The 21,575-nt window shown below is 39.6% G+C and overlaps 1 protein-coding gene across 1 annotated transcript in view; it reads left to right on the top strand.

The window, feature by feature from the left end:
• Window positions 1-21,575, top strand: part of HSF5 (heat shock transcription factor 5) — a 49,466-nt gene extending 27,891 nt beyond the window's left edge. Inside the window, exon 7 of the mRNA XM_040244223.1 lies at window positions 19,305-21,575. Within this exon, the coding sequence (XP_040100157.1) occupies window positions 19,305-19,375 (71 nt within the window). The 3' untranslated portion in view covers window positions 19,376-21,575. The remainder of the gene's footprint in view (window positions 1-19,304) is intronic.

The following is a 21,575-nucleotide window of genomic DNA, read 5'->3' on the forward strand; positions in this document are numbered from 1 at the left end:
AAGTTGGAGGAGGCTTTACCAGACTTACCATCCTGAATCATCAAGATGATCAGAAAAGCATGAGAGTTCCAGAAAAACATCTACTTCTGCTTTATTGACTACTCCAAAGCCTTTGACTGTGTGGATCACATCAAACTGGAAAATTCTTAAAAGAGATGGGAATACCAGCCCACTTTACCTGCCTCATGAGAAATCTGTATGCAGGTCAAGAAGCAACCGGGACACAGAACAGACGGGTTCCAAATAGTACATCTAGGCTGTATATTGTCACCCTGATTATTTAACTTATATGCAGAGTATGTCATGCGAAATGCCTGGCTGGATGAAGCACAAGCGGGAATCAAGATTGCCGGAAGAAATAACAATAACTTCAGATACGCAAATGACACCACACTTATGGCAGAAAGTGAAGAAGAACTAAAGAGCCTCTTGATGAAAGTGAAAGAGGAGAGTGAAAACATTGGCTTAAAACTCAACATTCAGAAAACTAAGATCATGCCATCTGGTCCCATCACTTCATGGCAAGTAGATGGGGAAACAGTGAGAGACTTTATTCTTTTGGACTCCAGAATCACTGCAGATTTTGACTGCAGCCATGAAATTAAAAGACGCTTACTCCTTGGAAGAAAAGCTATGGCCAATCTAGACAGCATGTTAAAAAGCAGAGACATTACTTTGCCGACAAAGGTCCATCTAGTCAAAGCTATGGTTTTTCCAGTAGTCAGGTATGGATGTGAGAGTTGGACTATAAAGCTGAGTGCCAAAGAATTGATGCTTTTGAACTGTGGTGTTGGAGAACACTCTTGAGAGTCCCTTGGACTGCAAGGAGATCCAACCAGTCCATCCTAAAGGAGATCAGTCCTGGGTGTTCATTGGTAGGACTGATGTTGAAGCTGAAACTCCAATCCTTTGGCCACCTGATGCAAAGAACTGACTCATTAGAAAAGACCCTGATGCTGGGAAAGATTGAAGGCAGGAGGAGAAGGGGACAGTAGAGGATGAGATGGTTGGATGACATCTCTGACTCGATGGACATGAGTTTGGGCAAGCTCTGGGAATTGGTAATGGACAGGGAAACCTGATGTGTTGCAGTCCATGGGGTCGCAAAGGGTCGGACACAGCTAAGTGATTGAACTGAACTGAACTGAGGACTTACCATAAAGCTAGAATAATCAAAATAGTTTGGTATTGGTGAGAAGGGAGGCAATCGAATGAAACAAAATAGAAAGTCCAGAAATAGATCCACACCTATGTGGTCAATTGACTTTCAACAAAGGTGCTAAGGCAATGCAATGGAGAAAGGAAAGTGTTTCCAACAAAATTAACATTGATGCATACCTCACACCTCACACAAAAATTAACTAAAAAAAAAAAAGAACAAAAAAGGAAACATGCTTTACAGACCTAAATTTAAAACCAACAGCTATAAAACTTCTTAGGAAAAAAGAAAGACAAGCTTTGCTCCTTTGGGCAAAAATTTCTTAGGACACAAAATATATGATCAATAAAGAAAAAACTGATTTAAAACTTTTGCTGTTTGAAAGATATCTTTCAGAAAATGAAAAGGCAGGCCAAAGACTAGCAGAAAATATTGACAACACATATATCAAAACAAAGATAGTATCTTGAATGTGAAAAGAACTCTTAAGGTGAGGCGACAACAGGAGGAGATGTTTTTCAAAAGAAGATATATAAATGACCAGTAAGCACATGAATAGATGTTTAATCATCAGAGAAGTCAGATTAAAACAATGAGAGAGACTTCCTTGGTAGTCTAATGACTAAGACTCCAAGCTCCTACTGCAGGGGGCCCAGGTTTGATCCCTGGTCAAGGAACTAGATCTCATATACCACAACTAAGAGTTTGAATGCCACCCCTAAAGATCCAGCATGCCGCAGTGAAAACTGAAGATCCATTTTGCCGCAACTAATACCTGGCGCAGTCAAATGAATATTACAAAAAGAAAAAAAAAAAAAAAAACTACAGTGAGATACCACAGCACACCAGTTAGAACGGCTAATATTTTTTAAAAAACATGACCATACCAGGTATTGATGAGGCATCTGGAGCTGGGAATTTAAAATAGTGTACCACTTTTAGAAATAGCTTGGCAATTTCTTAAAAATTAAGTTAAACGTATTTCTGCCACCCAACCCAGCCATGATGGGTGGAGAAAGACTATTATACAAATATACACGATGGCTTATTTGTAATAGTTAAACAGCCTTGGACTTCCCTGGTGGCTCAGATGGTAAAGAATTCGCCTGCAGTGCAGGAGACCTGGGTTTAATCCCTGGGTTGGGGAGAAGGAAATGGCAACCCACTGCACTATTCTTGCCTGGAGAATTCCATGGACAGAGGAGCCTGGCGGACTACAGTCCATAGAGTTGCAGAGTCAGACAGGACTGAGCAACTAAGCACACATACATAGAGAGCCCTAGAAACTACTACAAATGTCCGTTAAAAAGTGACCGGATAGACAAATTATAGTATATGCATGCTATAGAATACTTTTCAGCAATCAAAAGGAACACATTATTGATACACACAAATCATTATGTTGAAGTGGTGCTGGGGAATATGCATGTCTTTGAAGCAATCCAGTTTTTGTTGCCTGCTTGTGCTAGAGTGGACCTAAAGGGTCTGAGGATTACTTCAGAGGCTGAACAATCACACATTTTAACAGGCCAGGCTTTTTATTTCTCTGGCCTTTTAATTCTTTCAAAAGAACTTGGAAGACTTTTGTTTCTCTTTGGTCGTTCCAAATGTGTGTTAGACATCTCATCTAGGTGGTTTTTAAGCCTGAAAGTCTGGTATTTGATTTACTGTTTGCACTTTGCCCATTCTCTTCCCTCAGCCTAATGGCACTTTATATTGAGATATCTGAAAAGATGGGTTTGATTGTAAAGATAAGACTCTTAATCTGATTTTCGTCATAGTCAGAAGTACTTGAGAAAAGCTTAGAGGTACCTCCTACTACTGTTTCAAGTTGGGATATTAAAGCACACCTCAAGTTGCTGAACACTAGTCAGTTGGTGAACAACCACAGGCAGAGGAATATTTTCTTGCGTCTCTACTTGCATGCCAGCTACCTCTAGCTAGAACAGCCAACGCATTGTGAATTTTTTCAGCCTTTCCCCTTCTGCTTACATGCCCATTGGCATGTGGTCTGCTTTCCAGGGTGTCACAGGCGATGATTTTACCAAATGTTTTGACATGGATTACAGAGATCACCAACATTCTAGCCCACTGTGTCTCAACCACCTGCTGTCTGACTGCTGAGCTAGAATCACATATTTTTATTTGAATTACAAGCAGCACCTCACTTATAGATTCCAAATTCCGTATTAGTCCACATATGAATTAGGCTACTGTAAAAAGCAAAATACCAATGTCTTAAACAATTTAGAAGTTGATTTTCTTCCTCGTGTTACAGTCTGAGAGTAAGCTGTCCAGAAGAGATGTGGCAGCTTCACTTCTCTGCTGGCCCTCGGGAGTTACATGGTTAAAGATGGCTCATCACTTTGCCCTCATCAGCCAGCGGATTGCTTTAAACATCCCTCTCTTTTATGAGCATAATCATGGCTATGCCACATCAGTTTGACTAGAACTTGATTACCTGGTTGAACAGGCTGCAAGGGAGCTTGGAAATATGATCTTTAGCTGGGGGCCATTTGCCTTTTTAAATGAAGAATAAATATTAGGAGACAACCAGAAGTCTGTGTTTCATGGACTTTGAGAAAATATTTACAACACAAAATATAAAACATTGTATTCATAATACATAAAAGCTTCTACAAATAGAAGAATGCAATCCGATAAAAAGAAATAAAGTTATATTAATGTGTAATTCAGTTGAAGACATACAAATGACCAGTAAGTGTATAGAAGGATGTTGAACCAATTCAGCAAAATCAGTAATGAGAGAAATGCAAGTACTAAATCAACCAAAAACATTTTTTTTTTCAATCTGATTAACAAAACTTGAACTGTTGATAATATCCGGGTTTGACAAAGATGTAGGATACACTGTTTGATAATTGGAATGTAAATTTGTAGAGCCTTTTGGAGGGCAGTTTGGCATGGTCTGTAAATAACTAAAATGCTCATATGCTTTGACTTAGAGATTCTACTCCTAGGAATCTTTCTTACAAAGTTCAGTATAAGTCTGTTATTTATATTAACAAACATTTGGAAAAAAGCATAAATGCCTGACAGTGGAGAACTCGACAAACTGTGATAAATTCATGTAATGAAATGCTGTGTAATCATTTAACAAAATAAAGTAGGTTGATATGTTTTTACTTGGAAAGATAGTGTTCACAGTACGTTAAGTGAATGAAGCAAGTTACACTACAACATGTCTAGTACAACCTGCTTTCTAGAAAGGGACAAAGAAATATATATACTGTAAAATTATATTAAAAAGTCTGAAAATGAATAAAACTGATACTGTAACAGTGGTTACCTCTGAGGAAGTAAAATTGGAGGTATAGAAAGGTAATTTTTACTTCTTAATTTGTGTATGAGTATATATAATGGTGGGATTATGGTAAAATCTATCTTTTTGTATTTTTCTGGTTTTTTAAAATTGAAAAAAGTTAATATAGTTTAAATTCTATAAAGAGTTTCTTTATACTTTATAGTATGAATATAAAAGCCTCAAAATGATAGAAGTGACCAATTTTAAAAGTATTTTGAAAAAAAATTTTATATGCCAAATATTAATGTGACTTTTGAGATTTAGATATGATTGACTCAAACTAACCTTCAGTTCAGTTCAGTCGTTCAGTCGTGTCCGACTCTTTGCGACCCCATGAATCGCAGCACGCCAGGCCTCCCTGTCCACCACCAACTCCCAGAGTTCACTCAGACTCATGTCCATCGAGTCCGTGATGCCATCCAGCCATCTCATCCTTTGTCATCCCCTTCTCCTCCTGACCCCAATCCCTCCCAGCATCAGAGTCTTTTCCAATGAGTCAACTCTTCGCATGAGGTGGCCAAAGTACTGGAGCTTCAGCTTTAGCATCATTCCTTCCAAAGAAATCCCAGGGTTGATCTCCTTCAGAATGGACTGGTTGGATCTCCTTGCAGTCCAAGGGACTCTCAAGAGTCTTCTCCAGCACGACAGTTCAAAAGCATCAATTCTTTGGCGCTCAGCCTTCTTCACAGTCCAACTCTCACATCCACAGGAAAAACCATAGCCTTGACTAGACGGACCTTAGTCGGCAAAGTAATGTCTCTGCTTTTGACTATACTATCTAGGTTGGTCATAACTTTTCTTCCAAGGAGTAAGTGTCTTTTAATTTCATGGCTGCAATCACCATCTGCAGTGATTTTGGAGCCCCCAAAAATAAAGTCTGACACTGTTTCCACTGTTTCCCCATCTATTTCCATGAAGTGATGGGACTGGATGCCATGATCTTCGTTTTCTGAATGTTGAGCTTTAAGCCAACTTTTTCACTCTCCTCTTTCACTTTCAACAAGAGGCTTTTTAGCTCCTCTTCACTTTTTTGCCATAAGGGTGGTGTCATCTGCATATCTGAGGTTATTGATATTTCTCCCGGCAGTCTTGATTCCAGCTTGTGTTTCTTCCAGTCCAGCGTTTCTCATGATGTACTCTGCATAGAAGTGAAATAAGCAGGGTGACAATATACAGCCCTGACACACTCCTTTTCCTATTTGGAACCAGTCTGTTGTTCCATGTCCAGTTCTAACTGTTGCTTCCTGACCTGCATACAGATTTCTCAAGAGGCAGGTCAGGTGGTCTGGTATTCCCATCTCTTTCAGAATTTTCCACAGTTGATTGTGATCCACACAGTCAAAGGCTTTGACATAGGCAATAAAGCAGAAATAGATGTTTTTCTGGAACTCTCTTGCTTTTTCCATGATCCAGCGGATGTTGGCAATTTGATCTCTGGTTCCTCTGCCTTTTCTAAAACCAGCTTGAACATCTGGAAGTTCACGGTTCACGTATTGCTGAAGCCTGGCTTGGAGAATTTTGAGCGTTACTTATTAGTGTGTGAGGTCAGTAGGCCCTTAATTCTGTGTCATAGGCAGAGAAGGTTAGGTGTCTGTTTCCTAATGAGGCCTTGAGACCTCATCTTGCCCAGCGAAAATCGGATATATTGTCAAGATATATTCTTCAACAGTTACCTCCCCAAGAGGGACTCTGGTGCCTGCTGTTAAAATAATAATTTCCTCTCTTTCCCTCCATACTATGGTTGTAACTGTAACTGATAAGATAGTTAGCATATTATTTTTTTAAACTCTTACATCCCCATCCCTCACCACCCCCACTTCACCCCAACCCTGCCTCCATTCCCCAGTAAAGCCCAATTCTTTGGTCAGTGGTGTTGATAGGTGAGTCTTAATTGACCTTGGCTTCCTGCATGAAACAGAGGAGTTGTGAAATGTTGACATTATTATAACATCTAATCACACCTTCATGTTATTAGGGGCAGGGAGTAAATGACTTATGCTTAAACTAGAACATCCATGCTAAAATGTTGACTTTTTAAAAAAGTATTTATTTTTAAAATGTGTTTATTGGCTGTTTGGTCTTAGTTGCCACCTGCAGGACCCTCAGTCTTCGTTGTGTCACGTGAGATCTTTAGTTGCAGCACGTGGGACCTAGTTCCCTGACCAGGGGTAAAACCCAGGCCCCCTGCATTGGTAACATGGAGTCTTAGCCACTGGACCACCAGGGAAGTTCCCAGGAATTAGCTTTTGTAATGCAAATGTAAGGAGAAATAGTTGCAAATTATTCTTCCTTGATAGAACTTAGTCTAACAAACAATTGGGCTATAAGAACATTGGTACATATAAGGTCCTATGGCATTAAAAGATTTTAACCACATTCAATGTAAGATTTACATACTGTTAGAGGCTGTACACGGAGAAGGCTATGGCATCCCACTCCAGTACTCTTGCCTGGAAAATCCCATGGACAGAGGAGCCTGGTAGGCTGCAGTCCATGGGGTCGCGAAGAGTCAGACATGACTGAGCGACTTCGCTTTCACTTTTCACTTTCATGCATTGGAGAAGGAAATGGCACCCCACTCCAGTGTTCTTGCCTGGAGAATCCCAGGGACGGGAGAGCCTGGTGGGCTGCCGTCTATGGGGTCACACAGAGTCGGACACGACTGAAGTGACTTAGCAGCAGCAGCAGCAGAGGCTGTACAATACAGTCAACAGGAAGAAAGCTTCTGGTATGAGAAAAAACTAAATTAAAATCCAGATTTTGTTTACTGAGCCTCAGTTTCATCTGTAAAATGAGGATAATAAGAAGACATATGTTTATATAAAACATATAACTGGCTTAGTATGGTGCCTGATATATAGAAAATACATGGCAGCAACAGAATTTTAGCAAAATTGTTATTTTCATAAGACTTATTATTTTGATGTTTATTACTGTCAAATATTTTTCAAAATGAATGGTCTCATTTTAAATTCATGAGAGCTCTTAATGTTCCTGGCAGCCCTACTCACTACACTCCTCATTTTCCAAAGCCACTCTATCATATCATCTCTGCTCCAACTTCCAACACAACTCCTCTCTTTTCATTCTCAGCTTTGACCTTGTTTCTTATTTTACTGAGAAAATAGAAGCAGCTAGAGGAGAACTTTCTTATCTCTCCACCAACAAATCTATCAGTCTACCACTTGTGTGACTCTACGCGTTGCCTTTCTTCCTTTCATAATGGGAAAAGGCCAGTCCTTCCATTTGTGTACAGAATCCCCTTTTGTGTACTCACAGACTTAGCCCTGAACAGTTATCCTCCCCTTACTCTTCGGTAATCACGTTTTACCTTTTATATTAGATAATTCCCATTAGCATACAACCATACCATCACATAGGTCCTGTGTTAAAAGTAATTCCTGTCACTTTCCCTTCATTCATATTTTCATCCAGCCACTACATTTTTCCCTCTTCCCCCTACAGAAAATCTCCTTGGAAGCATATCCTTATCTCAACCAGATATTCTAATCGGGTTTTCATTCCTGCTCAGCTGAAACTGCTCTTATCAAAGTTTTCTATTATTGCCATGTTGGCAAATCCAGTGGTCTGTTCTCAGTCCCCTGCACCTCGGCAGCATTGAACCGACAACCTCAACCTTCAGTTGGCTTCTAGAATATCACCCTTGCCTGGATTTTCTTCAGCTTCACTGGCCACTCTGAGGTTTATTTTACTAAATCTTCTTTGTCTGCCCTCACTTCTAAATATTGATGACTCCCAGAGCTCAATTCTTGGACCTCTTTTCTTCTCTCTCTAGTCAATTCCTAGGTTATATCAACAAGTCTCATTGCTTTTATTGTCTTCATAGTGCTGACTCCTAGGTTTATATCTTAAGTCTCAGTCTTCTCTGAACTCCAGATGTGCATACCTTTTTTTCCCATGCCACCTCTTCACTTGTATGGCCAGTAGTGTCCCAAATACATTGTAACTCCTTTCCCCACTTTTACTTAGTTCAAGAAATAGTACTTCTAGCTACCTCTAGTCAACCAAAAGTCTTGAAGTCTTCCTTGACTCTTTGCTCACATCCCGTGCATCAGCAAATTCTATCCGCTCTATCTCAGTGTAGATCCAGAATCTGACCACTTAGCACCGTTACATGCTGTCACCGTGGTCCAAGCCCCTGCATCTCTTGCCTAATCTTTCTTCTTCCACTATGTGCTCCTACAGTGTTTTTTTTCTCCACACAGCAATCAGAGTGATCCTCTTAAAATTCTTTCCCTGCTTAATTTTTTCCAGTGGTTTTCTATCACATTTAGAGGAAAATCTAAAAATTCTTACTATGATTTTGGCAACTGCTCTGACTTTATCTCCTACCACCTTCTATCTCCCTCATCTGTTCCAGCCACAGCAGTCTTCTTCACTATTCTCTGAACACACCAAGCGTGGTCCTGCCTTCCCATTTGGTCTTCTCTCTGCGCGAAATTTTTCTTTACCCAGGTATTCACATGGCTTTTTCATTACATTCAGGTCTCTACTCAAATGCCAGCTCATCATAGGAACCTTCTTGACTATCCTGTCTGTAATAGGTACCCTGCTTCCCATATCCTGCCCTCCCTCAGTCCCTATTCTTTATTTATCTTCGTTTTTCTTCTATAGTGTTCATCACTACTTGACATTTTATATTATTTTTCTCTCCCTGAAGGTAAGTTCCATGAGGACAAGAATTTTGTTGTGTTCATCTCCAGCCCCTGCAGGATTGCCTGTGGCACTCAGTGTTTATGCACCATTAGATCTTATTCGTATGCTTAAAAGATCCTGGGAAAAAATGATCTTTAAAAAAATTCTGGTAAAATACACAAAACAAAGTTCAACATCTTAACTATTTTTTAAGTGTATAGTTCAGTGGTGTTCAGTCCATTCATACTGTTCTGCGTCATCTCCACCATCCATCTCCAGAACGCTTTTCATTTTGTAAAACCGAAACTCTGCTTATTAAACAACTCTTGTTTTTCTTCTCACTCGCTAGCACCTGGAAAACCTATCTTACTTTCTGTTCCTATGAAGTCTTTTAATTAGCCACCGAAAGATAAGTTTTGAACATCTGAGGCGTCAGTCACCCCATAGGTTGCTTTTAATGAGTGCTTTTTAATAACTTCCCTAGGGTCAGTACAGTGCTAGGGACTCTAGGGATACGAAAGTAGTGTCCTCTGCAGTTCTATTCTGCGGGAACTAAGAACTGCACGTGTCTTACTAAAGGTAAACATTCTGCCTCTCGTTATTGTGCTCTGACAGTGAAAACTGAGATATGTTTGGTTCTGAGTTATTTTTTATAGCCATTTCCTGCTTTCCTCTCCTTTTTGTCCCATCATTTCAAACTGATAGGAAAGTATACATTTTTAGGGAAAATTCACATAACATAAAATAACCACTTTAAAGTGAAAAGTTCTGTGTCATTTGGGACATTCACAGTGTCGGTGCACTGTCTGTCTGGATCCAAGACTTTGCATCACTCCAAAAGAAAATCCCATGCGTTAAGCAGTCGCCCTCCGTTCCCTCCTCTCCGAAGCCCTTGGCAAACACCAACAGTCTGTGTTCTGTCTCTATGGATTTACCTATTCTAGATATTTTGTATAAATGAAATCATAGGATATGTGACCTTTTGTGTCTGTTAGGTTGGTACAAAAGTTATTGCGGTTTTGGACTATGAATTTTAAATCATTATAACTAGGCTCAGACACATCTTTGGTAATCAAAACAGGAGCCATGATAATCAACACATTTTGGCCAATGAAGAATAAAATTGTTTATTCCTAGAGTGTAAAAATCCATGCTTCAAGATTCGACAAACTGTTGGAAAATATTTTCTACCTCCTGATGATTGTGGAAGCGTTATCCCTGGAAATGTTGTTGAGATGCTTGAAGTGGTAGTTGGCTGGCAAGAGGTCAGGTGTATATGGTGGATGAGGCAAAACTTTGTAGCCCCATTAATTTAACTTTGGAAGTGTTGGTTGTGCAACGTGTGGTTGGGCATTGTCGTGGAGAATAATTGGGCCCTTTCTGTTGACCAATGCCAGCTGCAGGCGTTACAGTTTTCAGTGCATCTCATTGATTTGCTGAGCATACTTCTCAAATGTAATGATTTCACTGGGATTCAGGAAGCTGTAGTGGAGCAGAGCAGCAGCAGACCACCAAACAGTGACTATGACCCTTTTTTTGGTGCAAGCTTGGCTTTGGGAAGTGCTTTGGAGCTTCTTCTTGGTCCATACATTGAGCAGATCATTGCTAATTGTCGTATAAAATCCACTTTGCATCACACGTCATAATCCAATTGAAACATGGTTCACTGTTGTTGAGTAGAATAAAGGACGACACTTCAAAATGACAATAATTTTTGGTTAGCTTATGAGGCACCTACTTAGTGAACTTTTTCACCTTTCCAATTTGCTTCAAGTGCCAGATGACTGTAGAATGGGTCAACATTGATTTCTTTGGCAACTTCTCATGTAATTGGAAGAGCATCCGCTTTGATGAAGGCTCTCAGTTGGTCGTTGTCAACTTCCAATGGCTTGTCCACTATGCTCCTCAACTTCGAGGCACTCATCTCCTCTGCAGAATTTCTCGAACCACCACTGCACTGTATGTGGTTAGCAATTCCTGAGCCAAATGCATTGTTGAGATTGCAGGTTGTCTCTGCTGCTTTACTACCCATTTTGGATTCAAACAAAAAAATTGCTCAAATTTGCTTTTTGTCTAATATCATTTCTCTAATCTAAAATGAATATAAAATAAACAGCAAGTAATGTCATTAGCAAAAAAACATAAAGCGAGAAATGTGCATTAAAATGATGTGTAATATAACCACATTTATTTAAGAATGTATCCCAATATCAAAAGGCAAAGTTCAGCCATGCAAAACGACAATTATTTTTGCACCAACCTAATAGTTTCTTTTACTTAGCATGATGTTTTCAAGGTTAATCTACAAGGTAACGTGTATCAGAACTTCATTCCTTCTTATGGCTAAACAGTATTATTAATATATTATATGTATATATATGACAGTTTTTTATCCATTCATCTCCTGATGGGCATTTGGGCTTTTTCTACTTTTTGCTTATTGTGAATAGTGCTGCTATAAACATCGTACATATATTTTAGCATCTTCTTTCAATCCTTTTGGGGATATACCTAGGAGTGAAATTGCTGGATCGTATGGTATTTCTATGATCATATGGAATCAAGATTGCGGGAGAAATATCAGTGACCTCAGATACGCAGATGACAGCACCCTTATGGCAGAAAACGAAGAAGAATCAAAGAGCCTCTTGATGAAAGTGAAAGAGGAGAGTAAAAGAGCTGGCTTAAAACTCAACATTCAAAAAATGAAGATCATGGCATCTGGTCCCATCACTTCTTGGCAAATAGATGGGGAAACAATGGAAGCGGTGACAGACTTTATTTTCTTGGGCTCCAAAATCACTGCAGATGGTGACTGCAGCCATAAAATTAAAAGACGCTTGCTCCTCGTAAGAAAAGCTATGACCAACCCAGAGAGCATATTAAAAAGCAGAGACCTGTCTCTGTCTAGTCAAAGCTATGATTTTTCCAGTAGTCATGTATGGATGTGAGAATTGGACCATAAAGAAAGCTGAGCGCCAAAAAATTGATGCTTTTGAACTGTGGTGTTGGAGAAGACTGTTGAGAGTCCCTTGGACTGCAAGGAGATCCAACCAGTCCATCCTAAAGGAAATCAGTCCTGAATATACATTGGAAGGACTGATGCTGAAACTGAAACTCCAGTACTTTGGCCACCTGACGCGAAGAACTGACTCATTGGTAAAGACCCTGATGCTGGGAAAGATTGAAGGCAGGAGGAGAAGGGGACAACAGAGGAATGAGATGGTTGGATGGCATCACAGACTCGATGAACATGAGTTTGAGTAAACTCTGGGAGTTGGTGATAGACAGGGAAGCCTGGTGTGTTGCAGTCCATGGGGGCACAGAGTCGGACACAGATGAGCGACTGAACTGAACTGAATTGATGGTATTTCTATGTTTAATTATTGAGGAATTGCCAAAGTATTTTCCATAATGGCTGAACCATTTTACATCCCCACCAGTAATGTACCAGAGTCCTCATTTCTCCACATCCTCCCTAACACTTGTTCTTTTTCACTTTTTATCATCACTATAGTCACCCTAAGTGGATGTGGAATGGTATCTGTCTTGCTGTAGTTTTAATTCCGTTTCCCTCATGATTGATGATGTTAAGCATCTTTTCATGTGCTCGTTGGCCATTTGTAGATCTTCTTTGGAGAAAACGATACTTTTGACAACTGACTAATAATACTCCATTCAATGAAATATTCTCCTGTTTTGGTTCAAGTTCTCTGGATTAAAGCCCTAGTTTGCTGTTAGGGCCGTGGTCAGTAAACTAGCCTGTGGACCGAATCTAGCTCACCACTTGTTTTCATATGGCCTGCAAGCTAAGCATGTAGCCTACTCTGTGTCTTACTCCATTCTGCTGCTATAATGAAAAGACCATAGACTAGATGGCTTATAAGGGATTCCCAGGTGGCTCAGTGGAAAAGAATCTACCTGTTGATGCAGGAGATGCAAGTTCAATCCCTGGATTGGGAAGATCCCCCTGGAGTAGGAAAAGGCAACCGAGTCCAGAATTCTTGCCAGGAAAGTCCCATGAACAGAAGAACCTGGCGGGCCACAGGCCATGGGGTTGCAAAGAGTTGGACACAACTGAGCACACACACACCAGGTGGCTTATAAATAACAGTGTGTGTGTGTGTGTGTGTGTGTGTGTCCAAAAAAAAAAAAGAGTCAGTAGATACTTGTGGGGAACACTCAAAATGAACTATAATATTCAATTTAGTTCTCATAGATGACTAAGTATTTTTTATTTCAATAGATATTAAATTCCAAAGTATTTTTGATAGGAACTAAATGTAAAATTTCTAAAGTATCACTTAAATTTCAACTGTCAGTATCATTAAGAGTATCTTCCCTCAGTGAAGTTCCAGCTCTCACATTATTTAAGGTAAAAATAAGAGAGTTTATTAAAATCATCTCTGAAGACTTCTTTGGCCCCGAATTCTGAAGTACTGTGATGCCAGCATTAACTGTTAGGATGTCATTATGTTGCTCAATAGCCCACTGAACTGTGGCATCCTATATCTCAGAACTTAATCTGAGATTGAACTGAGACTGAATCTGAGACCCTTCTGTAACTGAACTGTTTTGAAAATGTATCTTCTCACACCTTAAGTTTTCTTTGACTTTTTTTTTTTTCAAGTAACAGACTTCAAGTTGATGAGGTATCCTGATCATACCGATTTCAGTAGGTGTGCATTTTGTTAGGAGGAGGCTGTTAATGACAGTCATTGCCATGCTTTGTGTAGGCCTTTTGAACATGTGTTGACTTAAGAAAATACCATTCAGATTTTTTTTTAAAAATCAAGTACAGAAAGTTAGACTCAATAATGCTTGTCCAGTTTCTACAATGACTCTGTGTGACCCCATAGACGGCAGCCCACCAGGCTCCTCCGTCCTTGGGATTCTCCAGGCAAGAACACTGGAGTAGGTTGCCATTTCCTTCTCCAACGCATGCAAGTGAAGTCGCTCAGTCCTGTCGGACTCTTCGAGACCCCATCGACTGCAGCCTTCCAGACTCCTCCGTCCGTGGGATTTTCCAGGCACGAGTCCTGGAGTGGGGTGCCATTGCCTTCTTCAACAATGAAATTACCCTAAACCAAACACACCCAGGTATTAGTCTTGTTGTAGAAGCTACACTCTCTTGTGTTTTGATAGGTTACTTTATAGTTAAGGGAAATTGAACGTCTAAGAGCAAAGTTCAGTCCATTCCTGAAGAAAGGACTTCTCATTTTCCTGCAGCTATTGCAGGATTCTGGATGAGATTTCATTAAGGTAATAGCCCCCAACCCTAGAGAGTGCTCTTAGTAGGAATTTGCATTTCCAGGGAATTCCCTGGAAGTCCAGTGGTTAGGACCCTGTGCTTTCATTGCTAAGAGCCTGGGTACCATCCCTGATTGGGGAGCTAAAATCCTGTGAGGTGCAGTCAAAAAAAATTCCCGAATGAGTAGACGCAATACTCCTGTCCCTGTAGGCCTTTTGGCTCTCAGATCAGCTCAGCTTCTTTGATTCTCAAATATTTACTTCTCCGATGAGTATAGAAGGTTCCTGAATAAAGTCCTAGAAACCTTTAGTAGCATCAGACTAGTTTCTGTCTTTTTGCATTTTTATTGGTTTCTATGCTCTTAATGGCTTGATTGGCAGCTTTGTTAATGAAGGAAGCTCACTTTAATAATAAAATTATCAGGTTTAGATACTTGTTATTAGAAGCTATGTGCCAAATTGGGGACTTTGGTAGCCCCAAATTGGGGACTGTGTGCCAGCAAATTTGAAAAACTGCAGTGGCCACAGGACTGGAAAAGGTCAGTTTTCATTCCAATCTCAAAGAAAGGCAATGCCAAAGAATGTTCAGACTACCGCACAATCGCGCTAATTTCACACACTAGCAAAGTAATGCTCAAAATTCTCCAAGCTAGGCTTCAATAGTATGTGACTGAAAACTTCCAGATGTTCAAGCTGGATTTAGGAAAAGCAGAGGAACCAGAGATCAAATTGCCAACATCCATTGGATCATCGTAAAAGCAAGAAAATTCCAGAAAAACATCTGCTTCATTGACTACACTAAAGCTTTCGACTGTGTGGATCACAACCAACTATGAAGAGATGGGAATACCAGAGCACCTTACCTGCCTCCTGAAAAACCTTCATGCAGGTCAAGAAGCAATAGTTAGAACTGGACATGGAACAACGGACTGGTTCCAAACTGGGAAGGGAGTACATCAAGGCTGTATATTGTCACCCTGCTTATTTAACTTATATGCAGAGTACATCATGCTAAATGCTAGGCTGGATAAAGCAGAGCTGGAATCAAGATTGCCAGGAGAAGTATCAATAACCTCAGGTATGCAGATAACACCACTCTTATGTCAGGAAGCAAAGAAGAACTAAAGAGCCCTTGGTGAAGGTGAAAGAGGAGAGTGAAAAACTGGCTTAAAACTCAACATTGAGAAAGCGAAGATCATGGCATCCAGTCCCATCACTTCATGGCAAAAAAAAAAGATGGGGGAACGAAACAGTGAGAGACTTTATTTTTTTGAGCTTCAAAATCACTGCAGATGGTGATGCATTCATGAAATTAAAAGATACTTGCTCCTTGGAGGAAAAGCTATGACAGACCTAGACAGCATATTAAAAAGCAGAGACCTTTCTTTGACAACAAAGGTCTGTCTAGTCAAAGCTATGGTCATGTATGGATGTGAGACATGGACATAAAGAAGGCTGAGCATTGAAGAATTGATACTTTTGAACTGTGGTGTTGGAGAAAACTCTTGAGAGTCCCTTGGACTTCAAGGAGATTGAACTGGTCAATCCTAAAGGAATTCAATCCTGAATATTCATTGGAAGGACTGATGCTCAAGCTAAAGCTCCAATACTTTGGCCACCTGATGCAAAGAGCTGACTCATTAGAAAAGACCCTGATGCTGGGAAAGATTGAAGGCAGAAGGAGAAGAGGATGACAGAGGATGAGATATAACATTGAGTGCAGTTCCCTGGGCTACACAGTAGGACCTTGTTGGTTATCCACTGAGCTGTTGTTACTTTAAACATGCCTATCTGTGATGTGCTCTTGTCCATTATTTGAACCTATCAGTAGGATAAAGATTTTAATAAATGACAGTTGTCCACTGAAAAAAAGAGGATTTGTTGTTGTTCTTCAGTCTACTTCCCCATAAGAGGTCTGTAGTTGTTTTATAGTCTTAAGCCTTGTTTATAGTCTTTCCCGTTGTCACCGATTCAGTGGACATGAACTTGGGCAAACTCCAGGAGATGGTGAGGGAGAGGGAGGCCTGGCCTGCTGCAGTCCATGGCGTCGCAAAGAGTTGGACACAAGTTGGCACCTGAACAACAGCCTTTGTCATTATTAAGAATTCCTATTCTGCTTTCAAAAGAGGGCTGCAGTTAGGTCTGTTCATATTCCAAAGTCTTGTTTTAGTATTTTCTATTACTACATGGCCTGTCCTCCTTATTCTGATGTGGAGTTGAAGTGTTTAGAGAATGATCATACTTATATATTACTCATTCTGTATCCTTTGATCAGCTTTTTAAAATTCTGATGCCTAGATTGCACTTTGTACCAATCAAATCAGAATATATGGGGGTAGAAGCCCTGGATCTCAATTTTTTTTTTAAAGATCCCCAGGTAATTCCAGGGTACAGCATGATCTAGAAACCACTGGCTTTAGTAATCATTTGGTGTAGAGGTTCCTTCAGTCATCTCTTTATTACTCAGGATTAATTAGATGACCATATAGCTGCATTTCAGTTACTTGAAAAAAAGATGTTCCATAAATTAAGATAGAACTGTAATCATTATCCCTGTTATTTAGACTGTAAAGAAGCCATTTTTGTGGTAAAATATATATAACATAAAATTTACCTTTTTAACTGTTTTTAAGTGTACAGTTCAGGGGCATTAAGTACATTCACATTACCTACCACCACCACCACCATCCATCTCCAGAACTTTTCTTGTCTTCCCAAACTGAAACTCTAAATCCATTACATCCTTCCCTGCAGCCCCTGGCAACCACCATTCTACTTTTATTTCTATGAATTTGACTACTTCATATGAGTAGAATTGTACAATATTTGTCCTTTTGTGACTATTTCATGTTGTAGATCATTCATGTCGAAGACTCATTCATTTCTCATGTGTCATAATTTCCTTCCTTTTTAAGGCTAAATAATACTCCAGTATATATCTACCACACTTGTTTTCCCATTCATCCATCGATGGATTACTTTCACCTTTTGGCTATTGTAAATAATGCTGCCATGATCAGAGATATACAAGAAGCCCATTTTAAGTGATAAATTGATGTCTGTTCTTCTGCAAGATGCTTATCTGGATAAATTGCTTGTTCTTAATGCAGGAGACCTGGGTTCGATCCCTGGGTTGGAAAAATCCCCTGGAGAAAGGAAAGGCTACCCACTCCAGTATTCTGGCCTGGAGAATTCCATGGAATGTAAAGTCCATGGGGTCGAAAAGAGTCGGACACAACCAAACGACTTGTACTTACACTTTCTTTTTTTAACTAATTTTTTTTTTTTTTTTGCTTCAAGGCACAGCATGCAGGATCTTAGTTCCCCAACCAGGGATGGAACCACTGCCCCCTGCACCCCCTGCAGTGGAAGCGTGGAGCTCTTAACCACCAGATTGCCAGTGAATTTCGAAATTGCTTGTTCTTCATGGATAGGTTGTACTCCTGTTCACCAGACGAGCTAGTACTTTTCTTTAGTAATTGATCTTCCTTTTACAGAAGAGGGCAAAAATTAAGTACTGTTCCAAATGCCCTCTAGATTTTCTCAAAGGTGGTGGTAGAATTATTGTCTCTCATCTCTCCTGCTCAGGCTGTTGATCAGTCCCACAGAAGTTGTGTTTTACAAATATCGTAACAGAAGTCTCTGTATTTCTAGTTGGAAATTAAGGATTCATTCTGTGTAGTTTAGTTTAACTCCAAAATGCTAGGACAAGATTGTAAGCTTAAAAATCAACCTTAAAAAGGCTCCCAGGTCATGTTATTCTGAGTAAATGAGTGAGTGAGTGAGTGAAGGTCACTCAGTTGTGTCCGACTCTTTGCAACTCCATGGACTACAGTCCATGGAATTCTCCAGGTCAGAGTACTGGAGTGGGTAGCCTTTCCTTTTTCCTGGGGATCTTCCCAACCCAGGGATCGAACCCAGGTTTCCCGCATTGCAGGCGGGTTCTTTACCAGCTGAGCCACAAGGGAAGCCATGCTATTCTAGAAGTTGTAAACTAATTAGATTGAATCTAGAACCCACGTTTGTTCAGTTGCTTAGTTGTGTCCAACTGTTTGTGACCCCATGGACTGTAGCCCGCCAGGCTCCTCTGTCCATGGGATTCTCCAGGCACGAATACTGGAGTGGGTTGCTATTCGTTTTTTCAAGGGATCTTCCTGACCCAGGGATGGAACCCATGTCTCCTGCTGCTGCTGCTGCGTCGGCAGGCGGCTTTTTTACCACTGAGCCGCCTGGGAAGCCCGGGAGCCACAGTAGTTAACTCTGTTGCTATACATGGCCTTAGCTTTTTTTTGTTATAGAACCTAGTACCTGAGCTGAGAGCTCACTTTTTAACTTCTTCCCATTCTTAATGAACCCACATTTTGTCTCTTGACCTCCTTGAAGGGTATACTTTATTTTTTTTTACAGACAGTTCAGATAGACACTTTTATAAGCGAATTAGCTACATTAGTCAATAGGTGGAAATTTTATGGAAGCAATCAACTTTGGAAAGGTAGTGTTTACTTAATTTAACATTGTTTTTCGTAAGGCATTATTCATAATCCTGGAAGCTATTTTTATAACATTGAAGAAATGAATTTTCATATCTGTGTTTATTGTACTTTGATCTTTTTGACACTTTTTCTTAATTTTATACTTACAATAAAAGTCAGTTGAAATGAAAAAAGGCTTAGTGACATCACTAAAAGGAGAGACATTTTAAACTTTGTTAGTCTCTTTGGGTTAATGACTGAGCTGCATCTGTGCTTTAGAGGTACAGAAATGCCCTAAAAATTGAGAATCTGATGAGATAATGTAATTTTAGAGCCCATTCTACAGGTGAAACATAGCAGCTTATTCTTCTTGTTGAAAGACTTGTCTGTCGAACTCTACAGTTTGAGAAACAGCGTAAACAAACCTTATTTTTCTTTCTAGATCTTCATCTGCTGGTGGATGTTGCCTGCAAGCAGGAACACTTTCCAAAGGAGGAAGAATTAAGAGAGTGAGGAATGGATGACAAATGTGGCGTTGTGCACTAGCTGTAGCTGGAGGCAGACTAGCCTTGCACGTGACACACTGTTGGGATTTTTTCAGTTCTGTTAAGGAAAAAAAAGTGTTTTTGTTTTGTTAATTGAGAATTTTGTTAATTGAGAATTGGAATTTGATATTTACTACAGCTGTTCAGTTCAGATTGTTTACCTTGACAAACTACAAAACATCTAGCAGTCTTTTGTTTGTTTGTTTGCTGCCCAGATCCCTTTCACATGAAAAGTCCTGGCCTTCGGTTACAGTCAAGAAGCATCTAAAAACAGCTGCGTGTATGGGACCGGAGAATAATCTGTGTGTGGGTGTGCTGATTTGTCGTCTTGCCACTTTCAAACAGTAGTCAGCACAGCTCCACTGGGGAGTTCAGTCTATCTGTTTCAAATCGCAATGTGATCCTTTTAGAGAAGATTGTGAGAAGCAAAGGCATGTGAGGTCACCAAGATCACAGGTCTAAATGGGTCAGGAATTCCAGGGAAGAAAAACTCTGGGGAAGAGTTAATTTTCTAAATGATTAACCAGGAAATGCTCTGACTTCCTCACCCAGCGTTCTGTTTCAAGAGCAAGGCATCCGGGCTTGGACCATCCATCACACTTAACAGCCCCTTATTCTTTTCTATTAATGGGAACATTCTTCTATTTTCATATCTTTCTTTAATTTTAATAATACAGTATCATAAATAGTAAGGTTTTGTTAATGTATCACTTGTTTAATATATCTTCTAAAGAAAAGTATTTTAACTTTTGTTTAATTGTATTTATAAATGCTGGTAGATTTGAAGTTTTAAAGCTTTATATTTTTATTAATATTGTGGGTAGAAGGATAAAGGATGCCGGTGTAATATTTTTATTTTTAAAGGGAAATGTACAATGTGTGAGCAAAACCATTAAGAGATTTAACACAGTGTTTATACTTACATTCAATAAGTATAAATTCTCAGCTGTAAAAGATACTGTGTGCAAATTCTGGGACTAACTGATTAGTAGTTACCTAACAGAAGCTATACCTTTAACAGTTTATGTATGGTTTAAGCTTCTGAGAGAAGTTTGGATAGTGGGATAGACTTAACATTTTTATCTCATCCCCTCTTTAGGATCCTAAATTCAAATAGTAGAATTGTGGAACTGGTTTTTAGGAGAGGTATCTTGGATATCCAGTTTCTGTAGTTGATCCCTCACTTGCTCATCCAATGACAGCAAGAAGCTTTCTGATTTTAAAGTTTTCAGTTGACTAGAACTTTCTTATTGGATTCTGCCTCAGTTTTCCTTATAAGCACTGCAGAAACAAAAGGGAAGCCTAGGAATATGAAACGAGTGAGAAAGGAAAGGCACATAGTGACATGTGACATAAATACTCTTTCCGCCATGGTGGGTGTAACAATACATTTTAAAAATTGCGTTGTGCCTTCCCAGTGATGTCTAACCCTGGAAGAATTACAGAGATAGTAGTATTTTAGAAAAGGATGAGCTCTGTTTTGGTCTGCAGTGACTCAGTTTAGATATGAAAATAGGTTCTGAAAAGTGACCTCTTTGGTCTATCTGATTAGACTAGTCCATGTCTATGTGATGAACATTTATTCATCTTTATCAGCAAGGTTTAAAAGATAAATGGATTATCGAGACTCCTACATCTTTTGGTCAGATTCTGTATTTTGGTAGAGTATGTGAAGAGGAGACCCAGTTTCTAAATGAAGGAACTTTGCCTTTTCTCTGTCATGTTGAAAAAGCTGATAAATAAAATATCACTTAAATAAGTGATATTCCTTCCCTTAACTATGCCTTTCTTGGCTTCATATATGTTGAAAGAGATAATATCTTTTGAGAAACATGTGTCAAGCAGGAACCTTGACATGGATTTGGTTTCAGTTGTTTTAAGACTTAATTAATGAAATGCCTTTATCAGCTTTCCAAACTTTTTTTTATATATTGATACAACAGATCAGGGAGCTGGATCTCCTGCTATACTCACATGCCTGCTACCCGTCACCTAAAGCTATCATTACTGTCTTGGAAAAGTGGCAAAAGGTAACATAAAATCTTTGTGTAAATTAGGCAGTAGGGTCTGATACATGCTAACAAGGTTCCTGACTAGCACCTCAGTATTTCAGCACCTTAAAGAAAAAATTTCAATCAGTCAACAATAAAGTGAGTGTTTCAACTAGA

The sequence above is a fragment of the Oryx dammah genome, unplaced genomic scaffold (genome assembly GCF_014754425.2).
Source record: "Oryx dammah isolate SB20612 unplaced genomic scaffold, SCBI_Odam_1.1 HiC_scaffold_8, whole genome shotgun sequence".
Lineage (NCBI taxonomy): Eukaryota > Metazoa > Chordata > Mammalia > Artiodactyla > Bovidae > Oryx > Oryx dammah.